The sequence below is a fragment of the Coffea eugenioides genome, chromosome 2 (genome assembly GCF_003713205.1).
Source record: "Coffea eugenioides isolate CCC68of chromosome 2, Ceug_1.0, whole genome shotgun sequence".
NCBI classification, from domain to species: Eukaryota; Viridiplantae; Streptophyta; class Magnoliopsida; order Gentianales; family Rubiaceae; genus Coffea; species Coffea eugenioides.
In genome coordinates this window covers 41,447,253-41,467,300 of record NC_040036.1, presented here as the reverse complement: position 1 = coordinate 41,467,300, position 20,048 = coordinate 41,447,253, and the positions used below count along the sequence as shown (strand labels likewise).

General features: G+C 34.5%; 2 protein-coding genes across 2 annotated transcripts; one reads left to right on the top strand and one right to left on the bottom strand.

Moving 5' to 3' along the window:
- Nucleotides 1-12,198: 12,198 nt before the first annotated feature.
- Nucleotides 12,199-13,607, top strand: LOC113754665 (NF-X1-type zinc finger protein NFXL2-like). The gene is made up of 2 exons (XM_027299008.1): nucleotides 12,199-13,329; nucleotides 13,416-13,607. Exons 1-2 carry the CDS (start codon nucleotides 12,199-12,201, stop codon nucleotides 13,452-13,454), a joined length of 1,170 nt encoding a protein of 389 aa, XP_027154809.1. The 3' UTR covers nucleotides 13,455-13,607.
- Nucleotides 13,608-14,283: 676 nt separating this feature from the next.
- LOC113759740 (cytochrome P450 87A3-like) lies at nucleotides 14,284-17,445 on the bottom strand. The gene is made up of 9 exons (XM_027302310.1): nucleotides 17,249-17,445; nucleotides 16,489-16,813; nucleotides 16,230-16,379; nucleotides 15,806-16,054; nucleotides 15,518-15,607; nucleotides 15,349-15,427; nucleotides 14,997-15,103; nucleotides 14,744-14,871; nucleotides 14,284-14,569 (listed from the first exon to the last, which is right to left on the bottom strand). Exons 1-9 carry the CDS (start codon nucleotides 17,443-17,445, stop codon nucleotides 14,479-14,481), a joined length of 1,416 nt encoding a protein of 471 aa, XP_027158111.1. The 3' UTR covers nucleotides 14,284-14,478.
- Nucleotides 17,446-20,048: the final 2,603 nt, after the last annotated feature.

Genomic DNA, 20,048 nt, shown 5'->3' with positions numbered 1-20,048 from the left:
ATTTTTCTCTTGCATTTTTGTTTATTGTATACCAAAAAGATATGTTGCTATATGTTGAATTAAGCTATTAGGGGTCCAGGCTGTGCAAGGTACAGTCAAGGTACCTCCAGTATACTTAGATGGCTTTACTAAATGAAATTGAATTGGGCCACATGTACTACATGCGGCACCCATTGTGTTACTTCACAAAAAAGAAAATTCAACAAATGCACAGCATATACTACATGTGGTTCCCTATTTTGCAAAAGAGCTCCTCGCACAAAATGTGGCCCCCTAGTTTCCAAAATAATAAAAAAATTAACATTTTTCTAAAAATTAAAATTAAAATTAAAAAAGCCGTTTGGGTACGCATGTAAGGATATGCGGCACTCGTAATGCCGATTTTGACAAAATGGGCACTCATAAATGAAGAAAAGACTCCAAAATAATAAAAAATTAACATTTTTCTAAAAATTAAAATTAAAATTAAAAAAGCCGTTTGGGTACGCATATAACGATATGCGGCACTCGTAATGCCGATTTTGACAAAATGGGCACTCATAAATGAAGAAAAGACCAATGTTTGCAGAATCGGACCGGATCGGCTAGTTCGATCGGTTGGATCACGAACCGGACATACCACCGGTCCAGTCTAGTGTCAAACTAAGAAGTTAATGAAAAATCGCTAGAAACTGGTCGAACCGTATGAACCGCTAAAAACTGTACAAACAATAAACTGGCGACTTTTTAATTTTCAAACATTACACCCCAAATTCAAAATAATGTCAAGAATGAAACTGCTAGGATTCGAACCCTATTCTCTATGGCCACAATAAGGCATTCTTATCACTAAACCACGGCCATAGGACAAGTTCATTTTGTCTAGAATTCTACTTAGCTTGACTAAAAAACTAAAAATCAAATTAAAAAGAAAAGAAACCCTAGCATTAAGAAAAGACACAACAGACGGCACATTTTCAGTTTTCTTGCTTCACTTCCTCGACTTCTCTTCTTGATTTTTTTTTTCAATTTTTTCTTCCTAACCCTTCCATATCCAAATATCCACGACAAGATCTTTCTCAAGCCTTCACCATGATCATCAGGCTATTATCTTTAGTAGATTTATAGACAAGTTGAAAATTTCAACTTTCATAAGATATCCGAGACTCAAGAGCTTTTCCATCATTTTGGTGAGTTTAATTTTTTCCTTTCAAGATTTTTGTTTTCTATTTTATCTTTAGCCAAATTTTTCATATTTTCTTCTTTTTCCCCCAATTTTCATCCATTTCCCCCAATTTTTGTTTTATTTGTGTTTGATTAGTTAATGATGAAATTATGAATCATGAATTATTTTGCAGTCATATTTGGAGAAGCTATTTTTTGGATAAAGTATCAAATTAATAAAATTAGAAATGTTTGGATTTTTAATTTTGTATTTTTTCAGAATTAATCTTTGGTTGAGTTTTGTCTGTTCCATTCTTTTTGGCAGCATCCTTCCGGAAAGCAAGGATGCATTGAAAGATTCAATTTGGCTAGACTCAGTTTGTATCAATGATTGTTCTGCTTTTTCTATGTTGTTTTATTGTGATTTTATTGCTTTTTTAGTTTTATTATCATTGTTTTGTCTTCAATAGAGAAGCCTGGAATGTCCTTCTTTTGTTCCTTTAATGTTGTTTGTTTGTGTGATACTGATGTTTAGTAGCAATTAAATTTTATGTGTTTAGTTGTATCTTTTTTTTCAAAATTTTTTGGCTTTTTTTTTAGTTTGAGCAATTAAATTTATATTTTTGTAATAAACTTTTAATTTTTTCAGGTTAAATTGATGAAATTGTGAAGGTGGTACTATTGCCTTATGATGCCAATGATAGAAGTTTGTTATTCAAATTGTTTGTCTTGAATATGAGTTGGACTCTTTTATGGACTTTTTTAGAATTGTAAAAGAATGTCAACATTTATTTTATTTATTTTTGTGTTTTTGTTAGTGATAATTGGTGAACATTTGGACTATATCTATTTATATTTGTAATGAATTTATGAAAACTTGAGATGAATTATGATATTTTAGTTATATTTATCATTCCAGGTTTCATGTATAACTTTTAGGAAATTTATTATTATCTTAACTTAAATTTAGTTTTAAGTTATGTTGGTGAATGCAATTTGGGAACTTAAGTTAGTTAGATTGTGCATTAGCCATTAAATTCAAGTGTAGAGTGAAGACATGTGAAATACTTAGAACTAAAGTTGCAAAAAAAAAAAAAAAAAAAAAAGAGAACCGGTGAACCAGCCGGTCGAATCACAAACTTCCTCCTCTCCGGTTCCCTGACCGGTCCGAGTTTAAAAACATTGGAAAAGACCCACCACTTTTCTCATTTTATTCATTTTTTTTAACAATATTATGAGAAATTGACCTGTCCCCCTGTCTTGAAGGTGTGAAAGTATTAATCTTTCAAATGTCGACAAACCCTTTGATTAACCTTTCCATTTAGCCTTTTTTTTTTTTTTAGCCATTTGAGAAGTGCACAAATTTTCTTATACATCAATAAACTATTCATAACTTAAAATTTTGAATTTGTTTGGTCACATTGTAGATTCATCTAAAGTCATCTCTTCCGGACAAAATGTTCAGACGTTCCTCAACTTAAACAGATTGGTTTCCATTCGGACATGTGTTAAACTTCTGTTCAAACATCCAACCAATAGTTGGTTCCCCGTTCAGTCAATGGTTTGTTTTGACTAGTTATCCAAATCTTTAGGGTATGCCAATAATTAGGGTATGCCCTTAGTTTGCTTCTGGTTGTCAAACTGCAAATTCTATGGCCTCGATTCCGTCTACTTACATCCACTCGTCCAAAAGACGGGAGTAGCCTGGCTAATTTGACAACCACGTGAATGATAAAGGGGTCATTATATGGTAGGAGCCGTCGTAATAGATTGTCGCATCAGCTGATGGATTGAGCTCTTCGTAGCCATTAGCATGAGAACATGAAGTCCTGAACCACGAGTTGTGGGGCCCGTATTAGACTTTTCCCAAATTTTTTTTTTGGGTAGGAAAGAAAATCATTACATTAAATTAAACAGAGTTTATCGAATGAGGCGTTCAGAAGCCCTTACAATCATTTTCAACGAGTTTAGAATGCCCGTAGGTTTACAAGAAAATAAACCCTGATTGCCAAAGGGAGTTTTTGACAAGTTTCTCTCCTGCTAATTTTTTAACAATTTTAATTACAATAATTTTAAAAAAAAATTTAAAATTTTAAACTACACACTTCAAAATATTTAAAATATACAAAAAAATTTTCTTCGTTCTTTCTTCTTCCACCCCAACCCACCACCACCTCCATCACTGGCCTACAACCTCTTGCAGCACTGACCACCTATTTTTATTTTTCCTTTCTCTCATCCTCCCCTCCCCCTCCTCTCTCCCCCTCTCCTCCCCTCCTTCCCGCCACCTCTCTTCCCCCTCTTCCTCAACCACCTTCCCTTTCCCCCTCTGCTTGATTTGATCGTGCAACCAAATCGGACCGTGGGGAGAGGAAGGGAGAGGGGGAAAGGGGTGGAGGAGGGGAGGGAGAGAGAAAAAGGAAAAAGGAAAAAAAATTTTGTTTCTACTGCTGCAACTTTTGGCAGGGGGCGGGAGAGGAGAAGAGGGAGTGGGGGAAGAGGGGGAGAGAGAAAAATGTAAAAAAAAAAAATTGCTTCTGCTGCTATAACTTCCGGCCGAGGGAGGAGGAAGGGAGAAAAAGAAGAGAGGAAAGAAAAAAAAGAAAAAAGTTTATCTTATAATTTTTACAATAAATTATGGGATTAATCTTTGCTACATTGACAGTGTATACATTATCAGTATTAGATGAATGATAACTATGCAAAATTTGAATTTGAAATTTAACTTTTGCACACATGTCATGAATCCAACGATGATAGTGTATACACCGTCAGTGTAAGAAAGATTTACTCTAAATTATGATAAAATTTTAGACATACATTCAAAAATTTAATTTGCAAACAGTCCTTTGTCTTCGTTCAACTTCTGCGCATAGCTCGATCAAAAAGTCTGCACAATTGTTAGCTTCTCCAAGCCCGTGCCTGATAGTAGTTGTCGGCGGAAAGTTCCGCAGGATAGCCCTGCAATCACTTAGTACTGGAGCGTGGAAAGTTCTGCAAGATAGTCCTTTTTGTTTTTTTTTTTTTTTTGGGGTGCCTCCCCTCTCCTCAAATCACAATACAAATGTGCCATGTTCATGGACATAGCTAAGCGCCCAACAACCTTCGGGAGTTACTCTAATGTTGCTTTGATAAAATTTATGAATGCACCGGGCTACTTTTTAGTATTACCAATCTTTATAAAAGCACTCATAATTAATGGATAGCTATGTGTGGATACAAAATTATTTGAATTATTATTTTGCTTGCATCACAGGTGCATTTTTCAATTCAATTTTTTTATATTTTTAATTATTTTTTTATGTTACATATATCATATTACAAAAAGTGTTATAATAATTATTTCAAATAATACCCTATACAAAAATATTGTTTAATTTTCTACTCCTGTGGCTTTAAAAATGTATCAGTTCATAATATACTGCAATGAATAATTAAGCAAAAACTATATAGAAGATGTCATTAAATTTACTAAATAAGCGAAAACATATTTATGTTATTAAATTTCAGCACTAAGAAAAATACTTTGTTAGAGGTTATAAGTAGATTTAAAAAAAATGGGATATTGGCAGTGGTTGTTATCTACTTGATTATACAGACCACTTTCTTATTTGCCTTGATTATTGTATTTGTTTAATGAATGTTTTCTTATTCATACTATGTATGTTTATCTAAATGATTCATTACTCGTACCATGCATGTTTCTCTAACGAAATACCCTTTCTTTGTACCAAACAAGTATTTCACGTATAATCATATGCCTCTGCATTGTTTTTATATAACCAACGTAGTAGTATTATCAAATTTCTGATTATATTTCATTTGCCACTATGTTTTTTAGGAAACTATAGACAAAGTGATTTTTAACCGGAATTCTTTTCAACCTTTATGTGACTTTTTCCTTTTCTATTCCTCATTTATTTTTGTTTTCTTTCATACCAAATATCGTATGATTGATTCTCTTAATCGCGAAACAAAACTTAAAGAAATAAAAGTTTTGTTTGGATAGAGTATTATTTGAAATAATTACTGTAGCACTTTTTGTGATTTAATGTATGCGAGATAAAAAGGTGATTGAGAATATAAAAAAGTGTATTGAAAAATGTATTTATGATGCAAGCGAAATATTATTTGGGATAATTTCACTATCCAAACAAACCCACAACAAAATTTACATCAGCAACTGCTACTTACATCTTCATTATGTACCTTATATACATAATCTAGAAATTTTTATTTCTTCCATAAACACGTGAAATTATTTCCATAAACTATGTAAGACCTTTTAGCCACAAGCGATTTATGAATTAACTGCATTTCATTTTCATATATAAAGCATATATGTTCAACTTCTAACCAATTACTTAAACTTAATTTCACTTCTATACTTTCACACAGGCCAATCCTATCATAAAAGACTGTCACACTCAGTCAGAGTACTCCAAAATGCAAGTTGTTTTCGTAATTTGTCAGCCTGGAAAAGAACTACTAAAAGGGCCGAATTGTATAAGTTTCACTTTGAATGGAAAATTATGACTATCCCCAACTTCGTGTCCTTCAAATTGTGAGGCGTGGCCCAAGACATTATATCAATTTACTTCTGTAGAACTTGATGGTTCTTTGATGGAGACATGCAAGCATGTTCTGCGTTCAAGCAAAAAATAGTTAGATTTTTGTGATTTTGAGGCCATTCATGTTTTCCTTTTAAAAAATCAGATGCATCTGCAATTTCCCTAGCACCATTGTGCGTCAACTTGCCGGAGTCCTCTCCCACACCATAGCGCTTTGGTGTTTGTGGGGAAAGAGAGGAGCAAACAATATGTCATAGTTTTGGGGGCAACATATTCACGTGCCATCCAAAAGTTAGCAATGTGTCACGCTTAAATGCCACCAAATCGACGTTTCTATGGTAGGAAAGCCCGTACCATTCGTACCACATCCAATCCCGTGATAAAGAGCACGGGGTATAGAGAAATCCCTTCCATCCCATTTGATATTGTCATATTTACATTTTCGAATTGTTCCAAAGTATTTATCACTTATCTAAATTAGCTAATATACTTCTATTTAATTTCTCCATTTACCACTCAGACGCTTCTAAAAGTTCAATATTGGTGTCTTTTCATAAACCCACAAACTATTATCAAGAAAACTATAATAACTACTTTTGTAGTACGCTCGAAACCAAGCCATTCAACGTTATTATAAAATCAAAGGAGGGGGAGATGACTAATTTCATAAATGAAATTTCTCTTTTCGTAGCAAATTTTAATTGTTTTGATACTTTAATTTTTTTCCTGTATTTTTGTTTATTATATACCAAAAAGATACTTTAAAGTATTGCTATATGTTGAATTAAGTTATTAAGGGTCCAGGCTGTGCAAGGTACAGTCAAAGTACCTCTAGTGTACTTAGATAGCTTTACTAAATGAAATTGAATTGGGCCACATGTAGTACATGCGGCACCCATAGTGTTACTTCACAAAAAAGAAAATTCAACAAAAGCACAGCATGTACTACGTGTGGTTCCCTATTTTATTTTGCAGAAGAGCTCCTCGCACAAAATGTGGCCCCCTAGTTCCCAAAATAATAAAAAAATTAACATTTTTCTAAAAATAAAAATTAAAAAAGGCGTTTAGGTATGCATGTAAGGATATGCGGCACTCGTAATGGCGATTTTGGCAAAATGGACACTCATAAATGAAGAAAAGACCCACCACTTTTCTCATTTTATTCATTTTTAAAATTTTTTTAAACAATATTATGAGAAATTGATCTGTCTCCCTGTCTAGAAGGTGCGAAAGCATCAATCTTTCAAATGTCGACGAACTCTTTGATTAGCCTTTCCATTTAGCCATTTGAGAAGTGCACAAATTTTCTTACATTTCAATAGACTATTCATAACTTAAAAATCAGAGAATTTGTTTGGTCACATTGTAGATTCATCTAAAGTCATCTCTTCCCGACAAAATGTTCCTCAAATTCATCCGGTCATGTGTTAAATTTCTGTTCAATCATCCAACCAATAGTTGGTTCCCCGTTCAGTCAATCGTTTGTTTTGACCAGTTACCATAAATCTTTAGGGTATGCCAAAAATTTAGTTAGGTATGGGTGCTTTTAGTGGGGTTCTGGTTGTCAAACTGCAAATTCACTGGCCTCAATTCCGTCTACTTACATCCCCTCGGCCAAAGACGTGAGCAGCCTGGCTAATTTGAAAAAATGTCCGGTCTAAAGTCATCTCTTCCGGACAAAATGTTCACACGTTCCTCAACTTAAACGACCTTTTCCGCCGTCGTAGTAGATTGTCGCATCGGCTGACGGATTGAGCTCTTCGTAACCATTTGCGTGAGACGTGAGAACATGTAGTCCTGAACAGCGAGTTGTGGCGAAAATTCTAAGGATTGGTATGGTGGTTTGTACCAATGCATTGGTAAAGTGGTTTGACGTGGTACGGTTGTAATAGGAGCAAGAGGAAAAGCAAAATTGAAGGTTGTTTTTGGTGTGGGTTAAGGCTACCGAAACTTAAATGAATGTTGTGATGGTAGGCTCCAGATTGAAATGACTCAGGACAATTTATCAGGCACATGGGTTCACCTCCACCATGGATTCACTCATCGTTAACCCATGTGAAAAGACCCAAGACATTATTAATAATTGTTTTCTAATTTATGAACAATAGACATAACGAAGAAAATGCAAAGTTAGATATACAACTGAAAAGAAATTAGAAAAATAAATAATATATGTATGTGCAGAATTAGATAAATTTTGATTCATTTAATTACATAAATTGACAAAAGAGTAGATAATTTAAATATTTTGGAAGAAATTTTGGAATAATATGTATAATTAATTAAACCAATAATAGGAATTAATAGCTGTAAAGGAGTAAATGAATGGTTAATTAATTCGTTGAGATGGAATATTTGTAGGAGAAGTAATATGTTGTTTTATTATATGAGAAGAAATTAATATGATTTTTTTATTATATTTGCGGGTAGAACATAAAGAAATGTTTAAAAAATGCATTTGTAATGGTATTAGTCCAAATTAATGAGAATGAATTGATGACATAATAACCGGAATGCAAATAGGTGAAATTTAATTAGACCATACTTGTCACTTTTAAATTTTCAACATTATCATCATAATCACTTAATTATATTTTTATCATTTGATTAACATATTGTCTATGTATTGTCATCCAATAGCACAACTAACTTTCATCGATAACCAACCATAAACATTATAATTACCAAATTCATTAAAATGATTTTAAAAAAGCTTTTAAAAGATCAAAATTTTTTTTGTTTATTAAAATTTTATACCAGTTTCTTCCATATAAAAAGTGATTGTTTTAAATTACACATAGTTTGAGTGTGCCCTTTATCACTAGTAATACTAATGGTATTTGTACTAATATATACATGCTTGAAATCAAATATTCGTATTGATTAGACTATGTAGTGATGTAGTTAATAATATTTTTAATAGGTATAAATACAAAAATATAATTCCTCATTGTTTATTCTAAAAGTAGAACAACAAACAATCTTAACATTAAAAGTATTCCATATACTTTCATGGATAATATAATACAAGATGACATGCCCGAATTTACTAATGAATGAATAATTTTCTTTCAAATAACATAAAAAACTTTTTACAGTTGGTACTCCCAAACTTGAACATATTTTTAGGCAAAAGGAGATAAAAATTTATGAAACATAAGTCTATTGTTGTTTGTTTTATCTCGAAATTTAAATATATCCAAACCTCATTCCTAATTTTCCTTATTGTATCTAAATGTTTTGGACATGAATTCTCATATTACAATAAATTATGAAGAGTTAATAATACTTTAAGTGCTTCTTTTTGTGTAATAGGCTCCAAAGTTACTATATCATCTCTAACTTTCATCATTAGCATGATTTTCAGTAATGCCAACAATAACTCTTTTAAACTGGAGACCTCTAAACTTGTCTCATTTTCATCATCTGGATAATCCAATAGGTAATTTACATATTTAGACTTTTAACATCTTTTTATTACTAGAATAATTCATATGTTTATAAAAATAAAAAAAAACTTTAGTCGATTAAACGAGTGTTTATTTGAATTGTAAGCACACTCATAAATTAATAAACTATTAATTTATTAATTAATTTTAAATTAATAGAATTTGTATAACTCCGAGATTGTTAATTTATAGAGGATTTATTGTAATTTGTATTAAGAAAACTACGTAGCATTCATTAAATTGAGAAATTAGTACTTTCATTCAATAACTTGAAGGCTAATTAACTATGCAGCTATAATTATTGCTAGCTATGACTGCATAAAAAGAAGAAGAAGAAAGTATCATACCCAATAATGCTGCACAAATATAGTATTGATGTATACATGCTTAAATTTAAGAATTGGTATTGGTTAGACTATCATGACACAGTTAAGAACAATTTTTAGTATGGACGAATACAAGATTATAACTTTGCATGTTCGAAAATTAGAAATGAATAGATAATTTACATTTCTTTTATGATTTTAAAAAGCATTGCAAATATATGATAAAATTAATAGAACAAGATATTGTAAGGAAATAATCATATATAAGAGCTAAATTTTCATTTTCTAATGTATTGCTACCTATCACGTGACTTCATCCTATAGTATCAGGTATAGTTGCAAAGAAAAGGACCAAGAATAATTGCAAAGAAAATCAAATATTGTGCAAGAATTGCAAAAGTGTTAACAATAATTGGTAAGAATAATTATAAATTCATGGATTCAATTTGTAGTTTTGTGAAGTAGAAAGAAAGAACTCTTTTCATGATTCATGAATCATGAAATATGAACTCTTTTCATGATTCATGATCTAATTGCTTGAGTATATAGTAAAAAAGGGCTAAGAATATTTGCAAAACCTTATTAATCTTGTTTTCAGATTTATGATGTTTATCTCAATTCATATCTTTTGATGATTAACAAAACAAACGGATGTTACTAATAACCTTTGAAGAGACTCCTTTCAGAAATGGCACTTAACAGGTCTGAGGTCTTAGAGCAAAAAGAAGATAAAAAGGTGAGAAGTACTGAGGAAGATGTCGGACGCACAAAAAGAGAGTATCGGACGTCCGACATCCATTGAGTATCTTCGAACGAATGAAGAACTCAGGCTCGGACGTCCGAAGAAGGCAAGCCAGGGCTTCTACAATTACTGATCACGATCGGACGCTCAACACCTGAGCATCGAACGTCCGACAAGCATTGCTATACTTCGGACGCAACACCTTGGATGTATCGGCCGTCCGAAGGAATTAAAGAGGAACCTCCAAGTCTGCACCTTACCCTCGGACGCATGGCGAGAAGGGATCGGACGTCCTAAGTGGGTCAAGAAAATCTCTCGAACTCACTGATCTCGCTCGAACGCATAAAATCTGACTATCGGACGTCCGACAGCACCAACGGCTAGTTGACTCTTCAGATGCCTTCTACCCGTTGACAGCATTAATTGAAGAATTTTCTGGTCTCCTATAAAAAGAACAAAGTCAACCTCCTCAGAACAACTTTGCACATCCAGTCTACATCAAATAGTGAGTGATTCAAGTGTTTGAATACTCAAAAAGGGATTATTTGTATTCTCAGCTTGTGCAATTTTCTTGTAGCTTTTCAAGTGTGACATAGCTTCTTCAATAGTGTAGCTTTGTGAGGGTTATCAGAGTGTTTGTAAAACTTCCTTGCTTGACCAAGTTGCGGTTTGGGGTAAGAAGGAAGTGATCCTTCCATTGTACACAGAATTTGGTTGCAAGCTTGTTCAACTTGAAGTAGCTTGTTATATAAAGTATTGTTCAAACTCAAGTTGAGCTTGAAACCTGGTTTGTCTCTTTACTTTCGTTTACATCTTTACTATATAAACTGTTCATCTCTTCATCTCACAAACAACTGTGCTTTCGTGTAATCTGATCCATTGAGTCGTCTTCGAGAAAAGGAGGGCAGGCTTGAAAAAAATGTGACCCATATCAAAGCTGGTTTTAGAAAACCTAATTCACCCCCCCTCTTAGGTTGTCTTCGATCCTTACATATGAATTATAAATCGTAAGAACTGTGAAAGGATTAAGAATAATTGGTATTACAATGAGAAACAAATATTGTTTTTGGATTCGTATTGTAGTTGTGTGAAATAAAAAGAAAGAACTCATTTCATGATTCATGAATCATAAAGTACGATTTAATCATTTTTCATAAATGAAAGTGAGATGTTGAAGCATGTATGTAGTATATGTTATAGAAGGAATAAGAAAATTGATCAAAGAAAACTAATCTTTTCATGATGCATGAAGCATAAAATAAAGTATAATTCATTCGCAATTGAAAGTGGGAGTGTAATTAACCTTGGGTCTCTTATTACGGTGGAAGTGTAATTTTTCCGGAGATGGACTTGCTAGTTCTTCCCACTCAATTTTACTTTTCGTTTCATGAGAGGTAAATCAGGCAAGGGGTTTGTTTGGATTAAGCATTATTTATCCAATTTTATTTGCTTATATCATCATTACAATTTCCAATATACCTTTTTATCTTTTTAATTACCTTTTTATTTCACATACATCACATCACAAAAAGTGTTACAGTAAAAATATTTCAAATAATTCCAAATAACTTACAATCCAAACAAGTTTCTTCCCACTCAATTTCGTCTCCAAATATGGCATCCCAACTTTACCTTCACGTGAGTAAATAAACTTTTCCTTCAATTTCCTTTGTACCATTTTATTACTACTTTATACTTAGAGTGAATGGCCCAAAAGGTCACTAAACTATTAAAAATGGCACCCTCTGGTCACTAAACTTTTTTTGTGGCCGAAAAGGTCACTAAACTCGCAAAAACTCTCCAGCGAAGTCATTTTACCGAATTTCAGCGGTTCCTCATCCGGTAACAGGGTCAATATGGAGTGGAGGAATATAGTAAAGGGACAAAAATGTCCGAAAGATTATTGGAATAGGTGAAGCCATAGATTGTCTCAATCCCAAACCCTTATTTCCGCAGGAAGGCCCGTAATGGCGACCTCCAACACTACCCTCCTACCGCCACTTTCTCCACCGTCCTCTGACTCAGATTCCGACTCCGGCACCAGTTCCCGCCAGCACCAACACACTGACCTCTCCTCCACCATCTTTAAATCCTACCTCGAACTCACCGGTCACCAATCCTCCCCTCAACATCAAGACCTGATAAAGATCCAATCGTTCCTTACTTCCTCTCGCTCTGGGGCTCTCTCATGCCTCATATGCCTTGAACGGATCAAACCCACCGATCCCACCTGGTCCTGCTCCTCCCGCTGCTTCGCAGTCTTCCACCTCCTCTGTATCCAATCCTGGGCCCACCAATCCTCAAATCTTGCAGCTGCACGGGCTGCCTCACGCGCCGCCACTCTTAACGATGACACCCTCCGCTGGCATTGCCCCAAATGCCGGATCGAGTATCCCAAATCGCAGACCCCCAAGTATTACTATTATTTTTGTGGAAAACTCGAAAACCCACCTCATGATCCCTGGATTTTACCTCATTCTTGTGGAGAAATCTGTGGTAGGCCGTTGACATACAATTGTGGGCACGAATGCTTGTTGTTGTGTCACCCAGGGCCCTGCCCCTCGTGCCCGAAATTGGTTAAAACCAAGTGTTATTGTGGGGCTAAAGAGGACGTGAGACGTTGCGGGTTTAAGGATTTTTCTTGTAAAGGCGTTTGTAGAAAGACATTAGCTTGTGGAAGCCATAGGTGTGGTGAAATTTGCCATGATTGTGACTGTCCGATGTGTCGCAAAAAAGGGGTTTATAAGTGCCAATGCGGGAAGGTGGAGCTGGAAAGAGAGTGTTGTGAGAGGATTTTTAGGTGTGAAAATCCATGCCAGAAGTTGCTTGGCTGTGGGAGGCATGTTTGTGAGAGAGGGTGTCATAAAGGTAATTGTGGTGAGTGTCCACTCCAGGGGAAGAGGACTTGTCCTTGTGGAAAGAGAGTGTATGAAGGGATGGCTTGTGATGTTGCTGTGCCTCTCTGTGGAGCAACTTGTGATAAGCTGTTGAGCTGTGGATTCCATAGGTGCCCAGAAAGATGTCATCGCGGGCCTTGCATTGAGACTTGCAGGACAGTTGTAACCAAGTCCTGCAGGTGTGGAAGCGCAAGGAAACAGGTAATTCTTAAAGTGATTGGTAAAATGAGATAAATTCTTTTATCAACGAAGTTGGGATTGAGATTGGTAAATTGATTTTAGAGCAGATTCCTTGTTATCAAGATTCAACGAAGGAAAAAGGTTGACCATATTTTGTTTGACATTTTTGCCCCTTTACTATATTCCTCCACTCCATATTGACCCTGTTACCGGATGAGAAACCGCTGAAATTCGGTAAAATGACTTCGCTGGAGAGTTTTTGCGAGTTTAGTGACCTTTTCGGCCACAAAAAAAGTTTAGTGACCGGAGGGTGCCATTTTTAATAGTTTAATGACCTTTTGGGCCATTCACTCTTATACTTATTTGTTCCCACAATTTCAGACTTGTCAACCGCTACAATAACTTTGACTTTCAGCTCAATACTTGTGCCAGACTAGTCATTCTAATTCCAATTGAGTGGTACAAATCGCTGTACCATTTTGAAGACGCTTCGCGAGTTGTGGGGCTCATGATAGACTTTTCCCAAAAGTTCAATGCATGTGTCTTTTCATAGGTCCATGGGCTATTATTAGGGAAACTACAACGACTATTGTTGTAGTACGTAACAGAGCCATTCAATGTATCACCGAAACTATTGGCAGGCGATCAAAACGTGGATTGAACAAATATCACGGCCCCACAACTCTTTATGTGCTAGTACAACACTTGTTTTTCACGATACGAGAGGCTACAACATCAATTTTAAAATTATATCCACTGTTATTAAAAGTTGGAATCCTTGAAGTGTGACAAACTTTACAGAAGGGAAGGAGTAATACATACTGCATATATATATATATATCTATTTTTTTTTCTTGGCTTGATTTATCCTTATAAATAAAATCATCGTAATAATTTATTGAAGAAAAATAATTAGTCCAAGCTCAAACTGTAACTATTATAAAATCTTCAATAATTAGAGAAGAGGAACGCAACTAAAAAAGAAAAAGGACAACGCTCTCCCCAGTTTCAAGAAAGACACAACTTAAAATGTTGCTTATTAGGCACTTATAACGTAGTACAACCCAAAGTCGTAAGCAAACTAAATAACTTTGCAACAAACAATAAATTACTACATCACAAATACACTTCTGAAAGGTAAATTCACTGGAGAATTGCCCAGCTGAAAGTCTATTCGTTCTCTGAAATCTCGATATGCAATCCACTGGGGAAAAGAAGACCAGGTTTCCGGATTGTCTCTCCTCCGTGGATAACTGTCCAGCTGAAAATTCAAATTATACAAGCTTTTTGATCAGTTATCATTTTCTTCTTGCAATCATGCATATTAAAAAACCGATGAAGTTATGTTGACATCAATTTATAATATATTACAATTAGCTTCTATATATATTTAAGCGAAGATATTAATTGGGATTTGTGATTTAGAAATCCTTACGTGTATTTTGTGACCAAATAATGCAGAAAAATTGCCATCTGCAACTTTGCAAAGTCAGCACCAACACAAAGCCTCGTACCGCCACCAAATGCCATGAAACTTTTCGATCCCGCATGTAATTCTTGGCCCTTTTGATTGAAATCAAAGCAGGAAAAACCCTAATTATTTTCACTTGATTTTGTATAACTTTAGTTCTGTAAGTTTATCTTTCTTTTTTGTGTAAATTACTCGAATCCGTCGATGATTAAATTACCTCCCATCGCCATGGGTTAAATTCAAGGGGGTCGTTGTATCGATGAGGATCCAAATGAACAGATGATGGACAAACCATTAGCGTCCAACCAGCAGGAAATGTATACCCTGTAAATCATTCGTACTTATTAGTCAGAACTGTAATTTATAATGGAGGAAAGAAGAACAAAGGAAACAAATTATTTATTTTCTACATTTTTATTCCCATGCAAAAATGCACAACCCAAGTAGTTACCAAAGAGAGTTCTTTCTCTTTTTCTTTTTTTCCCAGGAGAAAGGCATCGCGGATCCAAAATAAAGAAAGTGCGATAAACGATTTTCAAGAAGATGCCAAATGATAGATTGAAGTATACCTTTTATTTCAACTTCCTTGACCACTTTGCGAAAAATCCCAGGGGCAATATTTGCAAGCCTAACTGTTTCATTTATAACCTACGGCAGACAACAAAACTTAAGATCTAAATGGTGTAGTTCCCTATACGATTGAAATGCTAGATACATTGAAAAGTTTGGTTAACGTACCATGTGTGTGAAAATCATGGACTTGTACTCTTTCCATGAAACACCAGAATCTTCAGTTTCTCGCATTTTAAGAATATTTTCATGCTCTCTCTACAAAAAATGATCATCTATTTAAGTATGGGGTAATCTTATATACTTTGTTAGTGTAAACATCCAATGATGATAGTTTATACACTGTTAGTGTATATATAATATTAATCCTTTAAGTATTGAAGTTGGACAAGAATTGGACAATTAAAGGGTAAATACAGATAACAATTGGAGAAATTGTTTTGTAAAGTTATGGACCTTTAGTTCAGCTAAAACTGCTGGATGGTCATTTAGAAACCTCATGGCCAAAGTCATTGCAGTTGAAGTTGTCTCATGGGAAGCAAATAGAAGCAAAAATACCAAGTCCATCGCAATTTCTTCATTCAAAAAAGTGTCTTCTTTCTCTACTTCCTTAAGTAAATGGTCCACAAAGACTTTCGTAGCGTCATTGCATGAGCGCCTCATCTCAAAGGTGTTCTTGATGACCTTCATTGCTTTCTTACGTCCCTGGAAAGTGAAAATCACATAGTTCACTCAATCTGATACAGCATATATGAAAGCATTTACATTTTACTTAGTTATATATTTATAATGAATATCTTTTTTTTTTTTGGTATAATGAACATCGATCTTTCAATATAAAAAGAATTCCAAATGATGAACAACAACAACAATTGATTACTTGTAAGCAAGCATGGAATGCTGTTCCAGGGATGTTGAGAGGAAATGAGATAAAGCCATCCATGAATGCCTTATAACTGTCTCGCAATTTTTTCTGAGCCTTGCTTTCTTCATAGTCAAGTATCTTCTTGGCAGCAAGCTTAAATACCAACTGTGAAAAATGAGATTGTTAATTACTACCTTTCATGCAATGCTCTGTACGTATTGTCTGAATTCATCCTGATTAATATAATCAAATAGTAGAATGCTAATTAATTTACCTCCGCAGTTCCATCTTTAGCATCTATTTTTCCAAGTTTACTCCAAGAACTTAGACATTTTTGAGTGTTGCCATCCATTTCATATATTAGCTTCTCTCTTAAGGCTTCGGGGCTAACAAGCTTCAAGATTAAGTTCTTGAGGTACTTGTGGAACTCTCCATGATGGACAACTAAACTTTGTTTCCCAATTATCCGGAAGACACTCTCAGTATACGAGCACTGGAAAGCATTACCTTCTTGCTGGAAGACACGGTAGTTGACTTCAGGATCAGTTGATACAATGACTGGCTGCCCAACTAAACTCGTGCGAAAAATTGGCCCGTACCTGAAAATTCCCAAAGAAGAAAAAAGAAAAGACAAGACAAAGCACAAATAACATGTAAAAGAATATTAGAGGAGTTGACGAAAAGGGTAACATAATATATCTTACTGCTGATGATGTTATGTTACAAATGACATGATAATATGTTACAAAGACAAATATCTCTTTTAAGGCAATAAAAGTTTGTTAAAAAAAAAAAAAATGTTACAAAGACAAATATCATCTCTTAATTTATATACTACTGCTGTAATATTGTTAAAATATATATGTTATAGCTAGTTAAGAAGTGGTTAGATAACCACTGAGATACTAAAGTTGGCACAATAGTCAGGAGAGGGTTATTAGAGTTTTTTTCGTTGTCCGGTTCAAAGTTCAAATTTTGTGCCTGGTAGTTGCGAATGAGAAGAGATAGAAGATTAGAGAAAGGATTTTATATACCTAGACACTCTTTTTTGCAAGAATTGTGGAACATCATCTTTTGCAGAAGGGGTGAAGTACTGAATTGTTTCTCCTATAATTGGTAGTCCCATCGAACCTGGTGGTAATGCCCCGTTACACTTGGGGTTTCTCCACCTATATACCCAGTGGCTAAAAAGCAGAATAATAAGAGCAATAATAGCACAAGCAAACAACATGGTCCGTGGTTAGTGCACTGGAAATGTAGGGTAAAAAAGAGTAGCTAAACTTGTTATTGTTTGCTATGGAGGAATTTTGGACGTTGGAGCTGCTTAAATAGATGGAGAGCTCAAGCTTTGAACGTCGATAGACATATTTACCTGATGGACCCAAATCAATAAGAAACAGAAACACCCGAAAATTCGTAGGAAACTGATAAATAGGCAAAAGAAAATTGGATTTGGCTACCGTGGAAAGTTTTTTTCAGCTTTGAACTATTGTGGAACTAATGTGAAAAATAACAAAATTAAGCACTATAAGACTACTGGTCAATAGACATATTACCTGATGACCAAATTTCACCGGAAATTGATAAAGAGGTAAAGGAAATATTAGCTACGGTGGAAAGCCAGTGTGAGAAGACCAATAGTGCTTGGTCAGGACAGATAGAGAGAGGCACCAAAAAATCTATCTTGAACGGTCCAGCAAAGATACGACCCCAGCCAAAAAAATATACGGAAGGGAAGAGAGGCAGGAACGGTTGTTTTAGAAATAATTGCAGGAAGCAATCGTTATTGACAGTTCACGGTCAAAATTTAGCTAAAAAAATTATACGGTTCAGATCTCATTTTGTACTTTATTTTTAACATGTGTGGGACTCATAAAATTTTGTTCTAAAATTACACGTTGTGAAAAGTAAGTAATACAATGTGCAAACAGAGTTACGTCGTGTATAAAATGCACATAACCTTCAGGAAGGGTTGCTCCTGCAACCGTTCCTGCCCCTGGTCCATATGAAAGAATGTGGCGGCGAAGAGGCATAAACAAAAGGAGAGGGAAGGGGGAAATTGTTATATGGATTAGTGTCTTGAAACGGGAAAAAAGTGATAATGACTCAATCATTGAAGCAAATTAAACCAAGTTCCATAAGTTTAGTAATTGCCCAATTATAATGCCGCTGGTATTTAGTTTATGTCCAAATTTGTGACCAAAGTTAATTTGGTAGATTCTTTATCTATTGTAGGTTTCCAGTTAGTAATTGTAGGCTAATTTCTCAGAATATATCAAAAAAAAAAGTCTGTCAAATATATGTCTAACAAATCCATTGCACAAAACTATACCTGCTGTGCCCAGTCAGCACGGCAGAATTGCAGGCTACCGTGGTGACTGTGCACGGCAGCCTACGGCCAATTTTTTTTTTAAAAAAATATAGCCTGCTATCGTGCACAGTCAGCACGGGAGCAGGCATTTTTTTGACCCACTTTTTGTACATATTCCCTGGTTTCATATGAAATTTTAATTTATGGTCCCTGATGCGTGAGTCTCGTGAAGAAATTAGACCCGTTTGATAAATAGAGTGACAAAGTATTATTTTAGCCAAACTATATTAAATTGTTTGTCATTAACAAAAAAAATTAAAAGATAGATTGAACTTTAATCTACCTTTTTTAGTCAATCTAAGTGGATCATTAGGATAACAATTGCCTCAAAATCAACACTTAATTCTTTTTCTTTACTTTTTGTTTGTCAAAATGATGGCGATATTTCACTAATTACAGCTGACTCGTCATTGATTGGTTATCCACTTAGAAAGCCACAATTTATATGCGGTTAATTTTATCATTAAGCTTATTGTCTAGGTATCTGCGTGGAATAACAAGTGGAAATAAAAATTAGAAAAAAATAAGAAGAGATTATTATGAAATTATGACAGATTTTTTTGACTAGCTATAAACACAAGACTTTCATTTGATGTTGAATGAAACAACATTATTCCTGTCAAATCTCTTTCACTTGCGAATCAGATTAGATTTTTTTTTTGGATGAATTGGAATTTATTTTCTGTCAAATCTATTTAATTGGTGGATTATATTAAGATTGAGCTTTCATTGATTCTTCTTGTACCATTATTCTTTTTAAACGAGGGAGATTTTTTGTTGCCTAACATTTGTATGAAAATGATGGCCATCCCTGACCCACTTCTCAATTTGGAAGAAGGAAAAGGATTTGCTGATTGACCCATGAATTGTGATGGAAAGCAATTCCACAATTTCCAAATACTTCTATAAAAATCAGTTGAAGTCGTAGTTGTCTATCAAAATCAACAGGTAAAGCCTTTTCAAGGTTAACATTGCGATTTGAAGCTCTTCAAAGTTCAAACCTCTTTTTGTGCAGTGTAGTTTTCAGCAGCAAAGCTCTCCAATTAAATCTTAAGGGCACAAGCCTAAAGTCGGTCAAAATGATAATATGTTTCATCACATTCTTGCAGACGTGCTCGTCTTTATTTACTCTTTCGATAGCTACCATTTTAGGCTATCAACAGCAATACAAACAATTTCATCTTTGCATAATTTTGATCACACTTGAAAAGGTAATTATCCAAATAATTCGGTAATCTGAATAATACACTTTCAAGTATATGTCACAAAATAATTCGAACTGTCTTAAAGAGAACCGCTCTTTTTTTTTGCAACAAAAGAATTATCCGAACAAAGGATTTAGTTTTATAGGATTGTAACTGAACTTAGAAGTTATCCTCTAAACTGCCTACGTATCCCAAAAGGGAATCAAGTCACATGTAGTTCCTACCGTTTACAGTTTAAACTCTTGTGGGTCAGGAGTA

What these genes read in the sequence shown, in the direction of transcription:
- LOC113754665 (XM_027299008.1), top strand. Translation starts at nt 12,199, where the DNA reads ATGGCGACCTCCAACACTACCCTCCTACCGCCACTTTCTCCACCGTCC. An exon ending in GTGGAAGCGCAAGGAAACAG is followed by an intron (nt 13,330 to 13,415) that starts GTAATTCTTAAA and finishes ATTTTAGAGCAG; the next exon opens with ATTCCTTGTTATCAAGATTC.
- LOC113759740 (XM_027302310.1), bottom strand. Translation starts at nt 17,445, where the DNA reads ATGTTGTTTGCTTGTGCTATTATTGCTCTTATTATTCTGCTTTTTAGC. An exon ending in CAGTTTTAGCTGAACTAAAG is followed by an intron (nt 15,608 to 15,805) that starts GTCCATAACTTT and finishes CATTTTTTGTAG; the next exon opens with AGAGAGCATGAAAATATTCT. An exon ending in TTAACCCATGGCGATGGGAG is followed by an intron (nt 14,872 to 14,996) that starts GTAATTTAATCA and finishes TTCAATCAAAAG; the next exon opens with GGCCAAGAATTACATGCGGG.